This window comes from Syngnathus typhle, linkage group LG11 (genome assembly GCF_033458585.1).
Source record: "Syngnathus typhle isolate RoL2023-S1 ecotype Sweden linkage group LG11, RoL_Styp_1.0, whole genome shotgun sequence".
Classification (NCBI taxonomy): Eukaryota; Metazoa; Chordata; class Actinopteri; order Syngnathiformes; family Syngnathidae; genus Syngnathus; species Syngnathus typhle.
The window spans coordinates 4,690,094-4,708,680 of NC_083748.1; the positions used below are offsets into that span (position 1 = coordinate 4,690,094).

The 18,587-nt window shown below is 41.6% G+C and overlaps 1 protein-coding gene across 1 annotated transcript; it reads right to left on the bottom strand.

Moving 5' to 3' along the window:
• Positions 1–1,939: 1,939 nt before the first annotated feature.
• slc6a11b (solute carrier family 6 member 11b) lies at positions 1,940–16,223 on the bottom strand. The gene is made up of 15 exons (XM_061291833.1): positions 16,008–16,223; positions 15,557–15,847; positions 14,792–14,926; positions 14,563–14,703; positions 14,402–14,483; positions 12,640–12,772; positions 10,929–11,063; positions 8,817–8,920; positions 8,620–8,744; positions 8,020–8,132; positions 7,620–7,757; positions 5,792–5,894; positions 5,459–5,559; positions 5,052–5,222; positions 1,940–4,714 (listed from the first exon to the last, which is right to left on the bottom strand). Exons 2-15 carry the CDS (start codon positions 15,765–15,767, stop codon positions 4,571–4,573), a joined length of 1,836 nt encoding a protein of 611 aa, XP_061147817.1. The 5' UTR covers positions 15,768–15,847; positions 16,008–16,223; the 3' UTR covers positions 1,940–4,570.
• Between the last annotated feature and the right edge of the window lie 2,364 nt (positions 16,224–18,587).

Consider the following 18,587-nt stretch of genomic DNA (forward strand, 5'->3'; position numbering starts at 1 on the left):
TCAACTCAATGAATTTGATGGAAGTGTACGAAAGTTGAGGATTTTTTTTTTTTTAATGACTATTTATTGATTTTTTTTAACAAGCATCCTCTAGTACTAATGTGTGTGTGCACTGCAAATGACACCCCACAAGTATATTTGTCTTTTTCTTTCAAGGTCAGAATAAATCAACAGAAATTACACAGCTGCCAAAACCCATTACTGCACAATCATGCAAGACAGGACCCACCCAAAAGGCAAAGCAAACATGCACACGCACATTACAATCCCACCAAACAAAGTCAACGGCATACACATGCAGTGGCTTACCATCCCACACAATATTTCTCAGGTGATCATTTAACCTTCATTGCATACAAAATTTCATTAACAGTGAATAAAACACATAAGGCTACATTTGCTAAAGTCTTCTAAAGACTTTATTCACCCGTAGACACGTGGTGACTTTGACCTCCCATAAAGGTCACTAAGCTATTTCATGCCAGTTGGGCCACGCAGGTACGCCTTGAGCATGTCACACCAATGTACAGACAAGTATCGTGGCGAGCGGTGATGTAATGGCGACATGATTATTAATGGAGCAAAAGCAGTGTCCAATCATCAACTCATTGTATCTGCTAATGACGATGATAACCTTAATTACTAATCTTCATTTGAAAAGCCTAACCCTGTCTTGAGCTCTTATTTGGATATTATTAACCTATCATTAAACCTATATTTGAAAGCCTAATCCAAGTTTGAAACCATAACATCAACTCGTACCCTAACCGATCCGCCCTACCCGATCTGCTTGCCTACCCGATTTGCACCCCTACCCGATCTGCCCTACCCGATTTACTTGCCTACCCGATTTGTACCCCAACCCGATCTGCCCTACCTGATCTGCTTGCCTACCCAATTTGCACCCCTACTCAATCTACCCTACCCAATCTGCGTGCCTACCTGATTTGTCTACAACAAGGCACAGACACTAACGTAGCTGATTTCAAACCATACCATAATATCTTGAAAATCTAAAAACTTTAGTTGAAGCCTCAATAATTCTTTCAGGCTGAAAAGCATCATGGGAACGAGTCACAAAATAGTATTTTATAATATTTTAAAATGTCCTTGTTATAAACGAAACCATTTTTTAAAGATGGAATCATCATTAGAACTTCTGTTTCACCACGTCATGTGTTCATCCAAATTGTCGACTATACTGCAGCTTGACAATTTTTATGCCTGGAAATCTGGACAGAAAAAAAAAGCATTTGTTCTTGAGCAGACTGCATCTGTTAAGACAACACATGCAAAAAGCAACCAAAATTACAGTGAAGCGCTGTTTGTAAAAAAACTGCAATTTGCTGCCCCCTGCTGAGAAATAAAGGAACACCATGGCCTCGCACTGGCAAAGGATAAAAAGGGGAAGAAAAAATCCCATTCCTTTCGGTTCCATTTCCCCCCTCCCTCTTCTTCCATAATAACCATTACACGTGTGTAGTGTTAAGCATGGAATGGCGATTGGGTTCGGTGTGCTCGTGCCATTTGCCGTCCACACATGAGCCTTGTACAAATTTTGCAGTCATCTCTGAGCGAGGCCGACTTTTTGGCCGCGGCGCATCATGCGCTTCTTCTAGCTTGGCTCCGTCCCCGCAAGCTCCACTGTGAGTCAACTAATCTGCCTCACTGTCGTTTTCATTCTCTCTTTTCTGGGCAGATTTGCTCGCTCATGTCTTTCCTCATCTGTCTCACTGCACCTGCATCCGCCGTGAAAATCCGCCCTGAAAAGTTCTCTAATCGTGGAATTGGCCTAGATCAATGGTTCTCAAAACCCTCTGGAAAAGATACTCAGTATAAAACTGTTTGAATGCTAACATTGAAATAGAAAAAAATTAAATGTAATTGTTTAATTTCAATTGACTTAATATTCTGATGTAAAAAAAAGAAAGACCATTAGTGCACTCCCATCAGAATATTTATTCTTAAAAATGAGTAAGCAGACAGTTTGTGTGTCCCGTGACACCAAAATGTGTGTAGAACATTACAGAACACTTTTTTCCCCCATTATAGTTCTATATTGACAAAGAGCTTTTTGAGTTGCATATCAAAAGTACCTTTTAATCGACAGTGCTTTCATCTGGAGATACACAGCACATGTTTCTTAAAAAGTAAACAATTGGACATGGATGTAGTCAGTGTTAAATGACGTACGTGGCTAATACATGAATGAGAAGGGAGGTGGGGTGGATGAAGAAGAAGAACATCACAGCTTGGGCAGGAGGGGCCTCCACCACGTTAAGAAGAAGAAAAAAAACACTTCCATCCATTTGGCCTTCATCACATACGTCATCCCACACTAAGTCTCACACGATTTGTTAGCTTCTTTTGCCTCCTCCTGGAGAAACTGGAGTTCCATCCCCTTTCACGGTTGCATTTCCATCAAGCACAGAAGGACAAAGAAATGAGCAAACGGGAAATAAGTGAGCATGAGAGGGTGAATGAGCGCTGATTGGGCGATGCTGGGATTGAGTAACAATGAGGCCAGCTCATTTGCCTGAAATGTATGAACTGAGTTGAGTTTATCATTATTTTTGTGTATGACATATTTTTTTGTGCTGTGTGGTTGTGTGCTGTGGCATTTTTCTCATGTAAAATGTGTCTTTGCTAAAATAAGGACTGATCGAGACTATGGACGGGGATTGGAAGCCGATGGCGAAGGATGCTGTCAATTTAAGGTCGAAATTTTCAGCTAAAAAAGTGGGAGAATTTTTTCCCACTCGACAAAGAGATCCGCTCAACCTGACAATGTGTAACATGTATCCTAAACAATTGTACTAAAAGATTGGCGTATCTGCTGAATGTGTTGACTTGTTTACAGTTATTGAACTAACCAAGCATTTAGCAGCCAAATTAGCCCAACCAGCAGCGATCACCCATGGAAAAGGTTTCCTATTTTGTTCCGACTCTGCTACAGCTATTTTAGCAAGGGGTCTGAAGTGAAAAAGGTTAGAAATGAGAAAGTGGTAGGTACGTAGGTAAGCGCCGTGCGACGTTGATGTGATGTGTGACATGTCCTCCTTTCAAGACGACGTGGGGAATGAGAGTGCAAAGGCGGAAGCCCATCTGTCTGTCAGTCACTCTGGGTGAAAGGCTCAGCATAATTGCCGTGAAATGACACACATGCGGATGTAAAGGATGGCAGAGAGAAAGAGAGAGAAAGAGGTGTTTTGTTCTTTTTTTCCCCTCCTTCTTCTTAAGGCTCGGCCTGCCGGTCGCTCACAGCTATGTGAAGATTTTCCGAGGCTTTAAACCAATTTTGATTTTCCCATCGGTGTCAGTGTGAAGCTCCCCATCAGAAAAGGGAAAAATCACATAAGCCCCAGAGAACCCAATACAGGCCAACAATCAATTGCACTTTTTACTGTCAAATCGGATAACGTGATTTTTTTTTTTGTCTTTTGCTGTTGTTGCTATTCAACATCAACAAACTGAATGCGGTCCGTCAACCGTAAAAGTCTGTTAGTCTAATATCCAGTCAAAACTTGATTATTTAATGAACATTATTAGCATATTTAAACTGAACTGTTTATCCTAAAATAAATCTTTTCGGCACTTTTTTTTTTTTTTTTTCGTCATATTTTATTAAGGTTAGCCACCGGAAGATCCAACTGATGCTTTTCAATCCATTTTTTTCATCTATGAAATCATGTGTTTTGTAAACAAACTTGTGAACAAAATCATGCATTTGTCTTGTTGGAGATGTTTTGATTATTGTGCCTCATTCAAAAAAGTTTTGACTAGAAATTAGACAACATTAAAATAAGATTTTAGCATTATACAGTGGCATGTCTTCATAAGTGATTTCTTTTACTGCTGTCGGTGCCCTCCTATAGTCTCTAAGTACTCTAAGACACGTGACAGTATCCTCTATCGCATACCACATGGATCCAAAGCTGCTACATTTTAGACATTTGGGCATAAGATGTGTACACTGTCAGCACCCCTACCCGATCTGCTCGCCTACCCGATTTGCACCCCTACCCGATCTGCCCTACCCGATCTGCTTGCCTACCCGATTTGCACCCCTACCCGATCTGCTTGCCTACCCAATTTGCACCCGTATCCAATTTGCACCCCTCCCCGATCTGCCCTACCTGATCTGCTTGCCTACCCAATTTGCACTCCTACCCAATCTGCCCTACCCGATTTGCACCCCTACCCAATCTGCCCTACCCGATCTGCCCTACCTGATCTGCTTGCCTACCTGATTTGTCTACAACAAGGCACAGACACTAACGTGGCCAGCTAATGGCAATATAAACGTACGTCATCAAAATCAACTTTTAACTATTAAACCGTTAGCAAAGAAAGTGTCTGCTTTAGTGACAAGGTTAAAAGAACCCAACGGATGTGTTATCAAAATTTGTGCAAAACAAAAGCAGATTATCTGGTGATTCATTTTTCTTTTTTCTTTTTTTACAAAACCAAAACAAGCCTTTGATTTGTTTCATATTTATGAAATGACAGCTGACTTGTGCTGTCATTTTTTTTGTTGACGAGTTGGACTTAATTGAGGCCAGAAAGTCAGTTAGAAGTGTGTTTCCTTCTCTGAGACGGTAGAAATTTTCCCGTCAGCCTTTAGCATGGCGTCGTTGGCAGCATACGGGCTGAGAGCGGCAAGGTTCCCACGCATTTTCAGGTCCGGGCTGGGCGTCGTCAACTTCTTCATTCTCTGCAGAGGAGTGGAGAGGGAGGTGAGCACTCAACTTGTACAAGGTCATTCAGGGGTTGCGTGAGATTGTGTAAAGACCTTCTGGATTTTATTTGTTCATTTATTTCTTTTCTTTGTATGTTTGACAGTTTGAAAGCACCGTACTGCCACTCACAGGACAGGAGTGGAATATCAATAGCAAATTGATAGTACTTCTGCTACTTCTAATTGAAAATCGACACTGTCTACAATTTAAAATGTAGCATCACCCAAAAGCCACGAAATCCTTTAGAGAATTCGGCCCTCAGTGTGCAGTACCTTGTGCTGAAGGTCTGCATGCAGATGACCATATCTTTACCTCAGAGAAGGTTCCAGGAGTCTTCCAGATCATCCAGATGATCCCCACAGGGATGCACACCATGGAGGACATGGCCATGAACCAGCCGATGCCATTTCCCCAGTCGGGATAGACGTACACGTTGTTGTACTTGAGCGGTTTGTATTTGATCAAGAAGAACAGGAAAATACCCTGGAGCGCCAACGATAAGACAGTTTTTAGTGTAGAACACAATACACGGTGTCCTCAGTTAAAGACTGAGTTCTGCTCCTAATACGGAGACCTAACCTAAGTTAATGTACAGTCGGGTAAAATTGCAATTAAGGAATGACAGTAATTATCATCGACAAATTTGGATTGATTGATGAAGCAAAGGCTCATCTGAATAATCGTGTGTGTGTGTGTGTGTGTTTGTTTGGTGGACTTACAGCACAGATGCCTGGGGTCAAGATCATCCAGCACCATTTGATGAAGAAGACAGGCCTGTAGCCAATCATGTCCTCGATGTTTCGGTAGAATCTGTCGCTGCCTGAAAAACATATATAGTATCGGCCACTTATTTATTTTCTCCTATGGCTTCAAGATATGATTGTTCTGTGATGACACTACGTTCAAGAACGTCTCTGCATTATTCTTATCTCCAGCAGATGGCGGAGTTGCCACTGCCCTGTTTTTCCTCAGTTTTGTCTCTGCATGTGAATAATGAGCCCACAGGACTGGACACTGTTACTGAGATCAAGAAGTCTTGAGTCGTGTCTTACCATACACCCATCCGATACATATGGACTCAAAGATGGCGACAAAAAGCAAACACATGCCACTGGCGGCGTAGGAGTCAAACAGCTGGAAGACGTACATCCCTCCCTGTGAGGAGAAAAGGCAGCTATCACATGGTGGCATGCAAATACATTTCTATTTCTTGTTTTTATGTTGAACAAGTCTGATAAGAACCTTTCAGTTCCAAGTGGTATAGTAAAAGTTCCTGGAACTTTAAGTGGAACTGGGGCTTGCATTCATCCCCAGAAACCAGGCAGAGACTGTACAATATGTCCCCAGGGGCTGTTTGCAACAATCTGATTGGATATCCTGTGCCATTTTTTGTATAATCTCGCCTTTCATCTTGCAGCAAAAATCCAATGTATCAGAACTGATAAGACGGAGAAAAGTAACAGCTTCCCCTGCAGGTGCAATTTAGATTTGTTTAAATCCGTTGAGAAATGGAGATTATTGTGGGAATACTTTCTTCATTACTGCCAAAGTGGTGTTTTTAGTTTTATTCGTAAAGAGCAGTGATTGCATGGGACAGATGCACAGCAGGCATTCTAACAAAGACACTATCTTAATGGGCATTTGAGAGGACTGACATGGATACAGTTCACTTAGAAAAACATTTTGTCATCTTTGCAAGCCATTTAGTTTTATTGTTAGTAAATTAGCCACAAGAGGGCGCCTTGGTATCAGTGACTGGTATCGGCCGCTATCGCAAGCGTCAATACATTGAAATAAGGATACCTAGTATCGGTACAGGCTCAATAACTCTCGGCAATGGGTTTTACATTGCTTTACCGAGCAAGATATTATCTCATCCTATTAGCTTGTTCTGGTAAATTTCCATAATAAAGAGGCTACATTTTGTTCTTACACTTTCAGTCCCTCTCAACATATCTACCATCATACATTAAGATATACAACTCCACTAAAAGGACACTCGTGAATAAAATCCCCCAAGAATCCCAAAGCAGAGGTCTGACCTGCTTGTTCATAAACAGAAAATCTCAATGGCTTTCCGCGGGACCTTTTAAATACACCGCACCACCATGTTTATGGTCTTCAATCCATGAGGGCCATTTTGTGGCAGTTAAAAGTGGCAGATGAGTAAAAGTCGGCGTAAATATTGGACATGTTAACGTACTGTCACTTTGGATGTGAAATATTGATGGCCAACTTAAAAAGAAAAATATTGGGAATTACAGCTGAAGAGGGGGAATAAAACCTGTGTCACACATATAACGTCAGCATGGCACATTTGGTTATGTGCTGACATTTTACAGCACTTATGAGCCCTGTAGACAACAGAATGGTTCAAGAGTGGATGGATGGACACCAGCGCTTATAGAAGCACGAGAAGCTTTTAGTGGGCGATATAAGGAGCAATTATTGTCACAAAGCACAGTAGACAGAGATGGCCTTAAAAGCATGCTGCAGCAGACACACAGTATACTTTTACAGAATATGACAGCAGTATATTGAAAATCTACTTCAATACAATTCAATGTGACACCTCACACTGTAAGATAAAATCCCAGTATCACAAAAATATTTTGTACCTGCTGACTTTCATCTGGTGGAGATGACAGTGATGATGACAATGATGATGATGTATCATGGATGTGAAAAGAATTGAATTCTATTGAGCAGTAGAAACAGGTCAACAGAAATAAAATATACTACATTGCTCACAATAGTGCCTTAAGCTACGCATGACTTGGCTTTTCAAATTCAACCTAAATTTTGGCATAGTGAACAAGTGGTTACACTCGTATCATAAGGCACCACAGTTTTCACAATACTTGAGAGTAAAAGTCTCACCTCTGTACACATGATAAGTCCTATGAGGAAAGATGCTATAGACATGCCGAGAATCAGCAGTTCTCTGCGATAGCCTCTCCTGAATGTCTCTGGGTACATGTCCACCACAGCTGTCACCAGGCTTTCCACGCACACAAACTGAGAAATGACACAAGGAGGTGTGAGAATGTTTTCATTCTATTTCAGCCGTCTTATTGCAGTTTGCAGAAATGATACATTGATGGGGAGCAAAAAGTCAATATTGCAATGTAGTGCGTCACAAAAAAACTCTTATGGAGGTTCAAGCATATTTCGGGGTCAGTGCCCCCCTTCTAGCTCTGCCAGTGGCAGTAATAAGGGCTGTTAAATAAAGAAAAGTTCATCTCTTGATGAGGTGTATATTGTCTCTGGGCTTGTTCACCTGACTGTCCAGTCCGAGAAAGATGAGCATCATGAAGAAGAGACAGGCCCAAAGTGGAGACAGCGGCATCATGGTCACAGCTTTTGGGTATGCAATGAAGGCAAGACCAGGACCTGAAAACAGACACTGATTATCTCACGTTCTCACTTTTTTATCCATCAATGCAAAACAGACACATTAATCACTCAGCTGGAGAAACTGCTCCATTACGCCGCTGTGTTTGTTGCACCACGGCAACGATAAATGATCCAAAACACAAACGCAGGAGACTGATGATGTTTCTGCATATGCTGTTTTCAAGCAACGCTAACTGCTTCAAAATAAGATACAGCAGGCAGCCATGTTTTCTTGCAGCGACCTACTCTCGGTGGAGTTGTCTCTTAGCTGTGCTCTGAGACAAGAATTTTAAATCTCTCACGCTGTCATTCCCACTAAATCATTCATTCCAACGTGAATAAATCATCAAGTTGTGGTCTGAGAGGCTGTGCGAGTGTGAAGTTACATAACGTGCCTTCACATTATGATGGACGAAGGAACGCCAGCCTATAGTAAGTGATTATAATCCCTAACTGGTTTCTGCGATTTCTCTTCCACACTCACCAGATTCTGCCACGGCCTCGATGGGAACATTTTGTTCGTAGGCCATGAATCCCAGCACGGAGAAAATAGCAAAACCTGCCACAAAACTGGTGCCGCTGTTCAGACAGCACAGCATGATGCAGTCCCTGAGGAGCAAGTTAGGAAGTGATTACACTCCCAAATGTCATGACAAATTCAAATTAGGACAAAATTCTTACCTGTAGCAGTTATTGTTGTAGGCGTTATAGCTACCAAGAGCAGTAAGGCAGCCTAAGCAGATAGCGTAGGAGAAGAAGATCTGTGTTCCAGCATCCACCCATACCTGGAAATAATGCAGTTTATATCAGTTATGAGGATGACAAAAATTGAAATTGATAGTCTATTGACCTCATGCCAGTGCTAATCAAATTTTTGTGATTGAATTAATTGCATTATGCTTAGGAAATTATATTTTATTGAGAAATATATGCTTTGAAAAAATATGCTGCATCTTTAGTTAAAAAGATTAAATTCTACCACTGAAATGAAATTATTAATAAATATAATCATTCGGTTCAGTTATTTGTGTTTTCTGGAAAAAGATGAAACAATAATTCAGGTCTATATTTTAGAAAGGGATCATCACCCCTATGAGATAAATCAGAAGCAAAATGGATATTAGGTAAGGTGCGTTATGAAACCAGTTTGAAGTTGCAGCACAGGACCTCCGAACCCGCAGGCTTAGCATGGGGTTGCTAGCAAATTCAAACCGAATGCAGTACGGCTATTTGAAAACTTCCTCACATCACCATTCAACCACTAATCTCATTTCACCGCCACAAAACAATTCACAAACACACAATCTTCACTCCCTCCTGTGAGTAACCACGGTAACTTCCGTGACCCCACAAACACAGACCTGTTCCTGTGGAAGAACGGGCCTTTCTTTCCTAATGTTCATTAATGTTCCCTTTAGTTTGCCCTGGGCTGATGGCCGCACAGCGTAAGGAAACCTTAACAACCCGGCCCCCAAGAGAATCTCTTGTTGATGTTGTCCCTAATTTGGTCGGCTTGTGTTTGCAAGTATTGAGTCTTGAAAACATGTCCACCATGTAAAAACTGAAGCTCAGTAGGGCTACTAGTACTATGACTGGTTTTGCTGTTTTCAAACGCTGGATCAAATCCCAATCACATATGAATGTATATTATTGTTGATCTATAGCATAGGTGTCAAACTCAAGGCTCGGGGGCCATATACGGCCCGTCACATCATTTTATGTGGCCCGCAAAGACACTACTTTTAAAAACAAAGATGTTGATAGCAATTTTTATTATCATTCATCTTTTTAAAATATTTGAACAGTTTTTACTAGTCTCTGATTTCAAAACTCTCCGAAGGAAACTATGAATACAATGCGACCCACGACAAAAATGAGTTTGACACGCCTGATCTACAGTAATGTATAATGCCTAAGGTGTCTGTGCCTTCAGATCTGAAAATATAATCTAGATCTACGCAAATATAGCATTTATGAAGTAAACCATGGAACAAAATGTTTCGTGTATTGCACATTAATATCATTGCGATGGCTTCACAATGCTCAATTGAAGCTCGTTTTCCATTCCTATTTGTCGGATTTGATACAAAGCTGCCTTGCTGACATCTGACAGACACAAGTCAATCTCATTCAATGCAGCTAGAAGCAATTACTACATGAAATGAGATTTTTGAACATGTGACAGTTCATTTTCGAAAGTTCAAACTAGGGCAATGGGTGAATTTTATTGAAATGTAATGTAGTGGATTCTGCAATTCACATTACTGTCAGATGTTGCAAGATTGGGACCGTGTGACAGAAAGAACTATTATACGAACACTCAAAGTAGTTTCAACAGATTGATCAAGGGGCCAAGTCGAGGCATAATTGTCTGATTTTGAAATATTACATAATGGGAATCTGATTAGGTTCTTGGTGGTGAACACAAGCAAACTGTTATCGTAGTAGTTTGGGATGAGAGATGTAAACAACAGTAAGCTAGTTCAAGAAACATTAAGCATGAGTGGGGGCGAGGAAACATTTTTTAGGTAGCAATTGGGGGAAAATCAGGAGAGGGCAAGTGAGTGATGCACGACACTTGGAGGGTAAAGACACACAGCCTGGAAGTGAAACACTGAACAGAGCCCTGATTGTCCTCCAGCGAAGTCAATTTAACATCAGAGTCAGAAGTAATGTCTTCCTCTCTCAACAGTGTCAACCTCCTTAACTGCTTCTGTTGCCCCTACCCCTCTCCAAACACACGCACACACACACACGGAATTTAAGAAAAGAGTGCATCTCTCTCCAACGTACCTGAGGATCGGACAGACGAGAGATATCTGGATAGAGGTAAAACTTGATGCCGTCATACGCTCCCGGCAGCGTTACTCCTCTGATCAGCAGAATCAGCAACATGAAGTAAGGAAATGTGGCCGTCACATACACAACCTGCAGGTACAAACAAACGCATGCAACACTGAATTTTTGCATAGATTACAAAAAAACCAAACAGGAACTCGATAGTAATAATAATAATAACAATAAAAATAATAATAATAGATTGTCTCTTTTGTCCCATATTATTCTCACTGTAAATTGCATTTTTTTATATATTGTGACTGGTGCATTTTTTTCTTCCTGCAATATTTTTTTACTTATATTCATATAGAAATGCAGAATCTAACCATCTGACAGATGATTGTACGTTACATAAAACATACTACAGTTCAACGTCCCAAAGGATAGCTAAAGAGCATTTTGAGCTTAACATCTCAAGAAGCCACTTGAAAAAAAGGCCAGCGTGGGCAACATATATCGCCTGGCTTTCTGGAACCCAGTCAACGGTCACCAATTGAGGGCAGAATGGAACAGAACAGGAGAGTGAAAAGAAAGCGAGGGCTCCCTTGGCTCGGTCTCTTAAACAGGAGGAGCCCGGAGGAGTGATGCTGGCAGTGTGGGAAAATGTGCTTCAAAGAGATGCACAACAAACGGACAAATACACAACTTCATTCACAACATAGAAGTACACACACAAACTAAAGATTAACATACACTATACGGAATTGATCCTTATGCTGCATTGGCTCTAAATATAGCAAGATGCTAAATTCCTGGCTGAGCATGTTATGCAAAAAAAAAAAGTCATGTTTTATGATGCTAAAGACTTACTAAGGCCGTACACTTTAAAATGTGCTAATCCCAACATGTCCGACAGGAAAAGTGTGAGAAAACCTGTCTCCTCCCATGCGGCCTGCTTCTTTCAGATTGACAAATACGACGATTACACATCGTAAGCCTCTCATCCCTCTTTTCTCCACTTTTGGGGTGACAAAAAGGGCAATATTCACTCCCTGTGTGAACTTTGACGCTGCCTACACGTCACCATGAGTAAACATTTAAACCGGTGCAAATTTGCGGGTCAATCCTGCCCCCGCCATGCCGTAAATCTTACCGGGAGGGCTTAAATGTGAGAATGGCTTGCAAACACAGTCACAAAGCAAACAGCTTAGCGGTGTCGCTGCTGAATGGGCTCGTTGGGTCTCCGGAGAAGAAAGTGAGGGAGGGAGAGGGCGAGGAAATACTCTGCATGCTCCTCATGAACGCTCGCTCCTCTTTCCCTCCAGTGAATACAGGAATCAATCTTGGACCGGCTGCTAAAGCCCCCAGCCATGAAGGAGCATTCTCTCCTCTTTACTTCACAGACGGACAAAAGACACTTTAGGGGCAAATCAGCAGTGCCACCTCGTTGTTTTGTTTTCCCTCTATCATGTAGAATGCGAGCCCATTCATTTCCCCCCTCCTCACACACCTCTTTTTTATTCTCTGTTTTGCCATTCTTGCAAGCCTTTTCCACATTCTACCTCCATCTCCCGACTTATTCTGGACCACTGGGCCTCTCAGAGTTCTCCCAAAGGATTGTTGGGTGTGCTTATGACCCTGCTCAAGGCAGCTCTGGCAATGGAAATTAAATGTGGATTCAGTAGTGGGGAAAAGTAGTCATAAGAAGAAATCGGTGCCGTCTCACCTTGCCAGTGGACTTGGGTCCCTTCCAGATGCAAAAGTAGCAGATAAACCAGGCCAGTGCCAGGCACATGGCCAGCTCCCAGCGCATCCCCCCCATGTGCTCGATGCCATCAGATATCTTCAGGACTCTCCGTCTGTATGGACCCAGACAAAAACTGACAACTGGCAGCTCACCAAAAAGAGGAATTCAATGTCTGCATGAAGAGTACAAAAACACTTTTGCTAGCCTTTTTTTAGTTCTGTCTTTTGCAGCTACTCGTATGTAAGTTATATCGGGACAAATACTTGATCGTCTTTTAGAATTACGCAGCATGACATTCTGCTGAGAATCAAGTCGCATTTTTCACTCAGAAAAGAAGTGATTATTGTCAACTTGCCAAGGGTATTTTATGTGCTATTTTGAAATTGGGCGAAATGGGGTGAGGACTCTCGTGTTACCAGTGATCGACTTTCTGCCAGAAACTCAAATTGAGACTGAGAAGCCTTCATTATGAAAAAAATAAACCATTCTACTGCAACAGATGAGTTATTCTCCTGATAACCATTTTTCTGTGTTAGCAGACTGAGTCGATCTCAGAGTTTTTCTCCGGGTAGTAATGCAGAATTACTTGGCACTTTGCAAGCCTACACATTGGAAAGAAGTTGTTCTTCCGTGGGCACAGCGCATCCCCGTGGGCCTGCATGTGTCACAGTCAAGTCTACAAGTGTGCCACCATAGGTCATTTGCGGCAGCGAACCAACCCCGTGCTTCCTGTTTGTCAAAGCATTTCCAGGCAACGGCATTGATGGAGGATGCGAGGCGGCACAGCTAAACGCCGTTTGCCAAATCTTGGCCAGTGAGTTCACCCCCGGAGCTCCTGAGGCAGCCATTGATCATGGTGACATGTTCTTGGTGGCAGGCCACAGGCTAAGTCCAACTCAGCTACCATGTCCTGGTCAGCCACAAGGGCTAGCTTGGAACACTACAAGCGATCTGGATTGCATTTGAGTACTCTAACAAGTGCTTTAGACAGATTCATCGTGAAGCATTTGTCTTCAGATAGACTTGTACGCATTATGCTCGCTAGCTAGTTAGCTATACCAAAGGACGATCTTTTGACACCTCTAGGTCAGGGAATCAAAAGCCGGTTTTTCGTTATCCCGTATGAGTAATTCTGTTTAATTGGTCCTTGTGTTGGTCCTTGAAATACATCATTTAAAAGTGTATCGATGTATTCTTTTGCAGCGCTTAGTTTCAAGACATCAGTAAAAATGGTGTGTCACAGTTAATGATGCCGTTGTTATGTCATGCATGTGGGACATTTTCTTACACATAACAATTTTCTTCACAAAATCACCTCAAAGGGCCTTTTCTTTCAGATTATACTCTGAAGAGTTATTGGGTAAAAATTGGACAGTTATGTTGTAACAACAGGGACTGGCAATGGGAGTGGAAGTGCGGTCAGCATTGCCCGCTGACAAAGGCCGACCTGCTGCCATGCTTGTGACTCCAACTGGGAGACAGCTGGCCTAGTGGACCCGAATGACAAATATGAAAAGAGCTGACTAATTATTTTGGCCAGGGGAGTTGAGGAGATCACTGAAACCATCTGAGGCTGCCTTAAGATTTTACACATGAAGCTATCTGGGTCAAGAGATGATTGCTTAAAAAGAAATGGCTGGAGTGTGACTTGGTGGAAACGTTTTCATTCACATTTGATATCCAAAGAGATGAGCGATAATCTCTAAAGAATACTGAAAGTGGGGATAAATACTGTACTCACTCCCAGAATTCAATAACAGGAGAGGTTGCGTTGGCGCTAGTAATGTTGGTGGCATTTTCTCCATAGTAGTCGACACAGTTCTCTGTGGAGACACATTGCCTTCATTGGCTTGTTGAAGAAGAATAAACATGAATGTGATCAAAGATGCTCCGCTCTCCCACCAGTATTCCAGTAGTGGCCACAACTAGCCCACGGAAGCTCAGTGGTGAAGCAGTTGAAGAGGTAGAAGATAGCCCAGGCGAGGATGACTACATAGTAGACGTTCAGGTGAGCTTCAATCACCTGAGTTGCATAGCCAATGCCTGAAATCACATTAAAAATAAAACAGGTTTGTAAAATTACACGTGGATGACGATAGAAACCTTTGAGAGAGTAGGAGGGATTTCTTACCCTCAAACAGGGGGCAGACTTTTCTCCAGCATGTGATTCCTCCTTCGCTGGTGAACTGACCAAGAGCGGTCTCCAGGAAAAACACGGGGATACCGCAGCATATGAAGAAGATAACGTATGGAACGAAGAAGGCACCTTGACACATATGAGAGATTTTTTTCAATTTTTGGGGGGGGGGGGGGTTGTTAATAATAGAGGTCTGACTATATTTAAGCAAACTTTTTTTTTTTTAATTCAGAAGCAAAAAGAATGCAGCTAATATGTTCTCAAGCTGGGTCAAGGGCACAAAACAGCCACAGTACCAAATCATTAAATCCCGAAAGAATCAATGAAGTTGGAGATGATTAAAAAGTAGAAAACCACTCATGACAAGCCATTGTACATATAAATATACGCATTGCACATCATCTGAGTCTATCTTTCAAAGTTGCTATAATCTGTCTTAGTTTCTTCAATCCTACATGAAACTGCATTCACTTTGTTTGGACAACATTTTTCAACACAGTCCTCATTCACCCAATGATGAACTTTCGGGTTGGGAAACAACCAATTTAGTCATGGCGCTCCATTGAGTCCAAATGGAGTGGACAGCCCAACTCACTGAGTGCAAAGAAGAACCTGATGTCAGGAGACTCCAGGCAAGAGCATGGAAGCAGGACTTCAGAACATTCACAAACATTATACTATATTATCACTGTAGTCATGATTGTAGTCAAAGTTCTGCTCTTTCTGCTAAATGAGTGACAGTGAGGTCAACATTCTTACCTCCTCCATTCTTGTAGCAGAGGTAAGGAAACCTCCAGACGTTGCCCAGCCCGATAATTTCTCCCGCCACAGACAGGACAAACTCCATCTTGTTGTTCCAATGGCCTCTCTCGTAATACTCCCTGTTATCCAGGCTGGAGCTGGAGTCATCCGTGTCCCTGCCATCCTCCGGTTTACCGTTTACAACCGGCCCGCTCTTCTCGGCTGTCATGTCGCTGCCGCTTTGCGCAGAATCTCCAGCGGGCGAAAAGAGGAACGTTCACTTAAAATGCAGCGGCACGGCCCTCCGCCCTGAATAAAACAGGAACAGTGGGGAAGTGGAGCGTGGGATTTCATTAACAATTCATTTCCATTTTGAACCAATAGAATAAAAAGGACATTGCAAAATTGAAATTGTCATGCTTGGATAGTGGAAAAAAAAAAGTTTATATGTACCAAGTAAAGTACTTACCAAGTTGACTCCCAAAATGCAACAGTGGCAATGGTCCTTTGGGTTTCCTCAATGATGATGCCTTGGCAAAACGTGGGAAGGAAGAGATGCGATGAGCAAATTAGGTGCAGTGGTAAATCTCTTGTCTACAAAAGATTCCTGGACTGGTTTGGTCTGTGTTGCACACCAGGCGGTGGACAGTGTGCGACTGCGCTCCCACTATCCAACGTGCTTCTCTCAAGCGCCTCCACTTGGAGTAAAGCCACATGGTGGGAGGGAGGTGAAGGCAAGCCACAGGATGAAACATGGAGGAACGTTGCCTTGATGCAGATGAATGGATTCTGAAGGTCTGACTTTTTTTTTACCTTACAAATGCAACTTGTGGTTGATATAATAGCAAAATTTGAACTCCTTTAAGGTTTTGACATGAAAATTGGCAGACGGTGGCACAAATAATTTGCATTCTCAGTGACCTCCTGAGGTGCAATCAAATCTTGTGAGGATACAGTCGTAGCATCTAAAGCAGGGGTTCTCAAGCTATTACGATGACTTAAAAAAGGACTTGACAAGGCCCAGCATGGTTAGCCACATTAAAATAAAATACAGTAGGGTAGTAGGCCCAAGTGTTTAGCAAAAACTTATAAAGACTTTTATTCCTAAAGACTGTATCTAATATTTTTTGCTAGCCACTTTAACATAATGCAGAGTAGCTGCTCTGTGGGGGGGTAAAAGAACAACTTAAATCTGTATCGCACATAAGAATTGAACAAAATCGCGCCTAAATGTTTGAAAACAAACTTTTTGCAATAATTCAAAGCAAAAAGTTTTTATATAATTGAACTGTACTTAACAAATATTATGTCGTGGTTTAAAAAAAGTTGAAGCCATGCACTACTAGATCACTTAATTAAATTCAGTGATATTTTTCCCCAAACGCCTCTAGAGGGAGTCAGAATATCACTAGTGGTGCTCGTTTACACTTTGAGAACCACTAATAACTTTTGTTTTGCTTTGGGCGATGCCCTCTCAGATGAGACTCTGTATTCGCAGAGAAACCCAGAAATTATTATTATTATTAGTGTGAAGGACAGAACTTCGACTTACCAAAAACTTCACATATTTTATCTTGAAATTCACACCCAATTTCTTTTTCCCTTCTCATTTCTACATTTTTCAACCAATTCAACCTATTCCACTTTCAACTGTTCATCATTTTTCTACCTATTCCACAACTTCCCAAAAACTTCACATCTTTTATTTTGAAATTCACACCCAATTCTACTATATTTCCTTTTTCCCTTCTCATTTCTACATTTTTCAACCGATTCAACTCGTTTCAACATCATTCTGCAGCATTCCTTCAATATTTATTCAACTTCTTCACCTTCACACGCAATTCCTTCAGGAATTGCAAATTCTAGTTATTATTATTATTATTATTATTATTATTATTATTATTATTATTATTATTATTATTATTATTATTATTATTATTATTATTATTATTATTATTATTATAACATACATGGAATAAAGTAAAAAGTAAAAGTAAAAATCACAATAATGACTGTCAAAACAAATATACAAATTTCAGAATTTTTAGTCCTGCATTCATGAAAAACCCAGCAGCACAAAACAAGTTAAGACTTCTCTCTTTGTACCTGGCCTAGTTGGAGACAGTCAACCCCCCCCCCCCCCCCCTCCCGTTTGATTTTGTCAATTGATGTCAACAGTCTTGTTCGCTCCTTCTTTTTCGCTTTTGCTCGCAGCATACCAAGTCAACACTCTTTGTCTCCTGCAGCAGCCACAGTGCACTCCAGCATACTAATAGACTCCTTTGTCAAAAGAAAAGACAAAAGCAAAAAATGAAAAGACAGGATTGCCTTTGTCAGCAGCTCATGATAAACGATCAGCCTGTCGTAAAGTCCTATCGCACACGCTGCTCGAGGAACAAGAGCAACAACAGATTGCTCACCGGGGGTTTGAAACTTTCAAACGCTTGTAGGTGTTTGTTCATACACAAGTCAACTCGCTGCGTTTCCAGGCGTGATATGCTTGCTGCACAAGGAACTCCCCTAACTCTAAAAGCCTGACCCAGTGTCTAAGAATCCCTTCACGCAAGGGTCACTCGTCATTAGAAGCTGGGAGGAAGTGGTCTGCATAAAAAGCACGGCCACCCAATGCGGCTGGCAAACACCGTGTGTGCTTTTCAGCCAAAGTCAAGTCCTTTATTTATGTTGTGAGCAGTGCAACATTTTCCGAGTGGGAATACTTCCTTTAGGAGGTGGAGAAATTTGGACCAATGCATTTGCAGATGGACAAGTGTTCAGTTATAACCAATGCTTGTTGGTTGTTGCAGTGCTTTTTTTCCTGCCATCCAATCGTTCATCCTCACACGCAGATAAAAATATCGATCAGTCTGGAGTGAGGGAGCACAACATCATCTTCCACATTCAACTTGGTGAGAATTTGTCAATTCCTTGATTGCCGGCTGACGTCTCAGCCTCTGAAGGCCCTAACATTTTCTATTATTTTTTTAATCTCTGTATCAACTACAAATCCATAATGTTGAGACGTCAGAGTTGTGACTGCTGTCTTTTT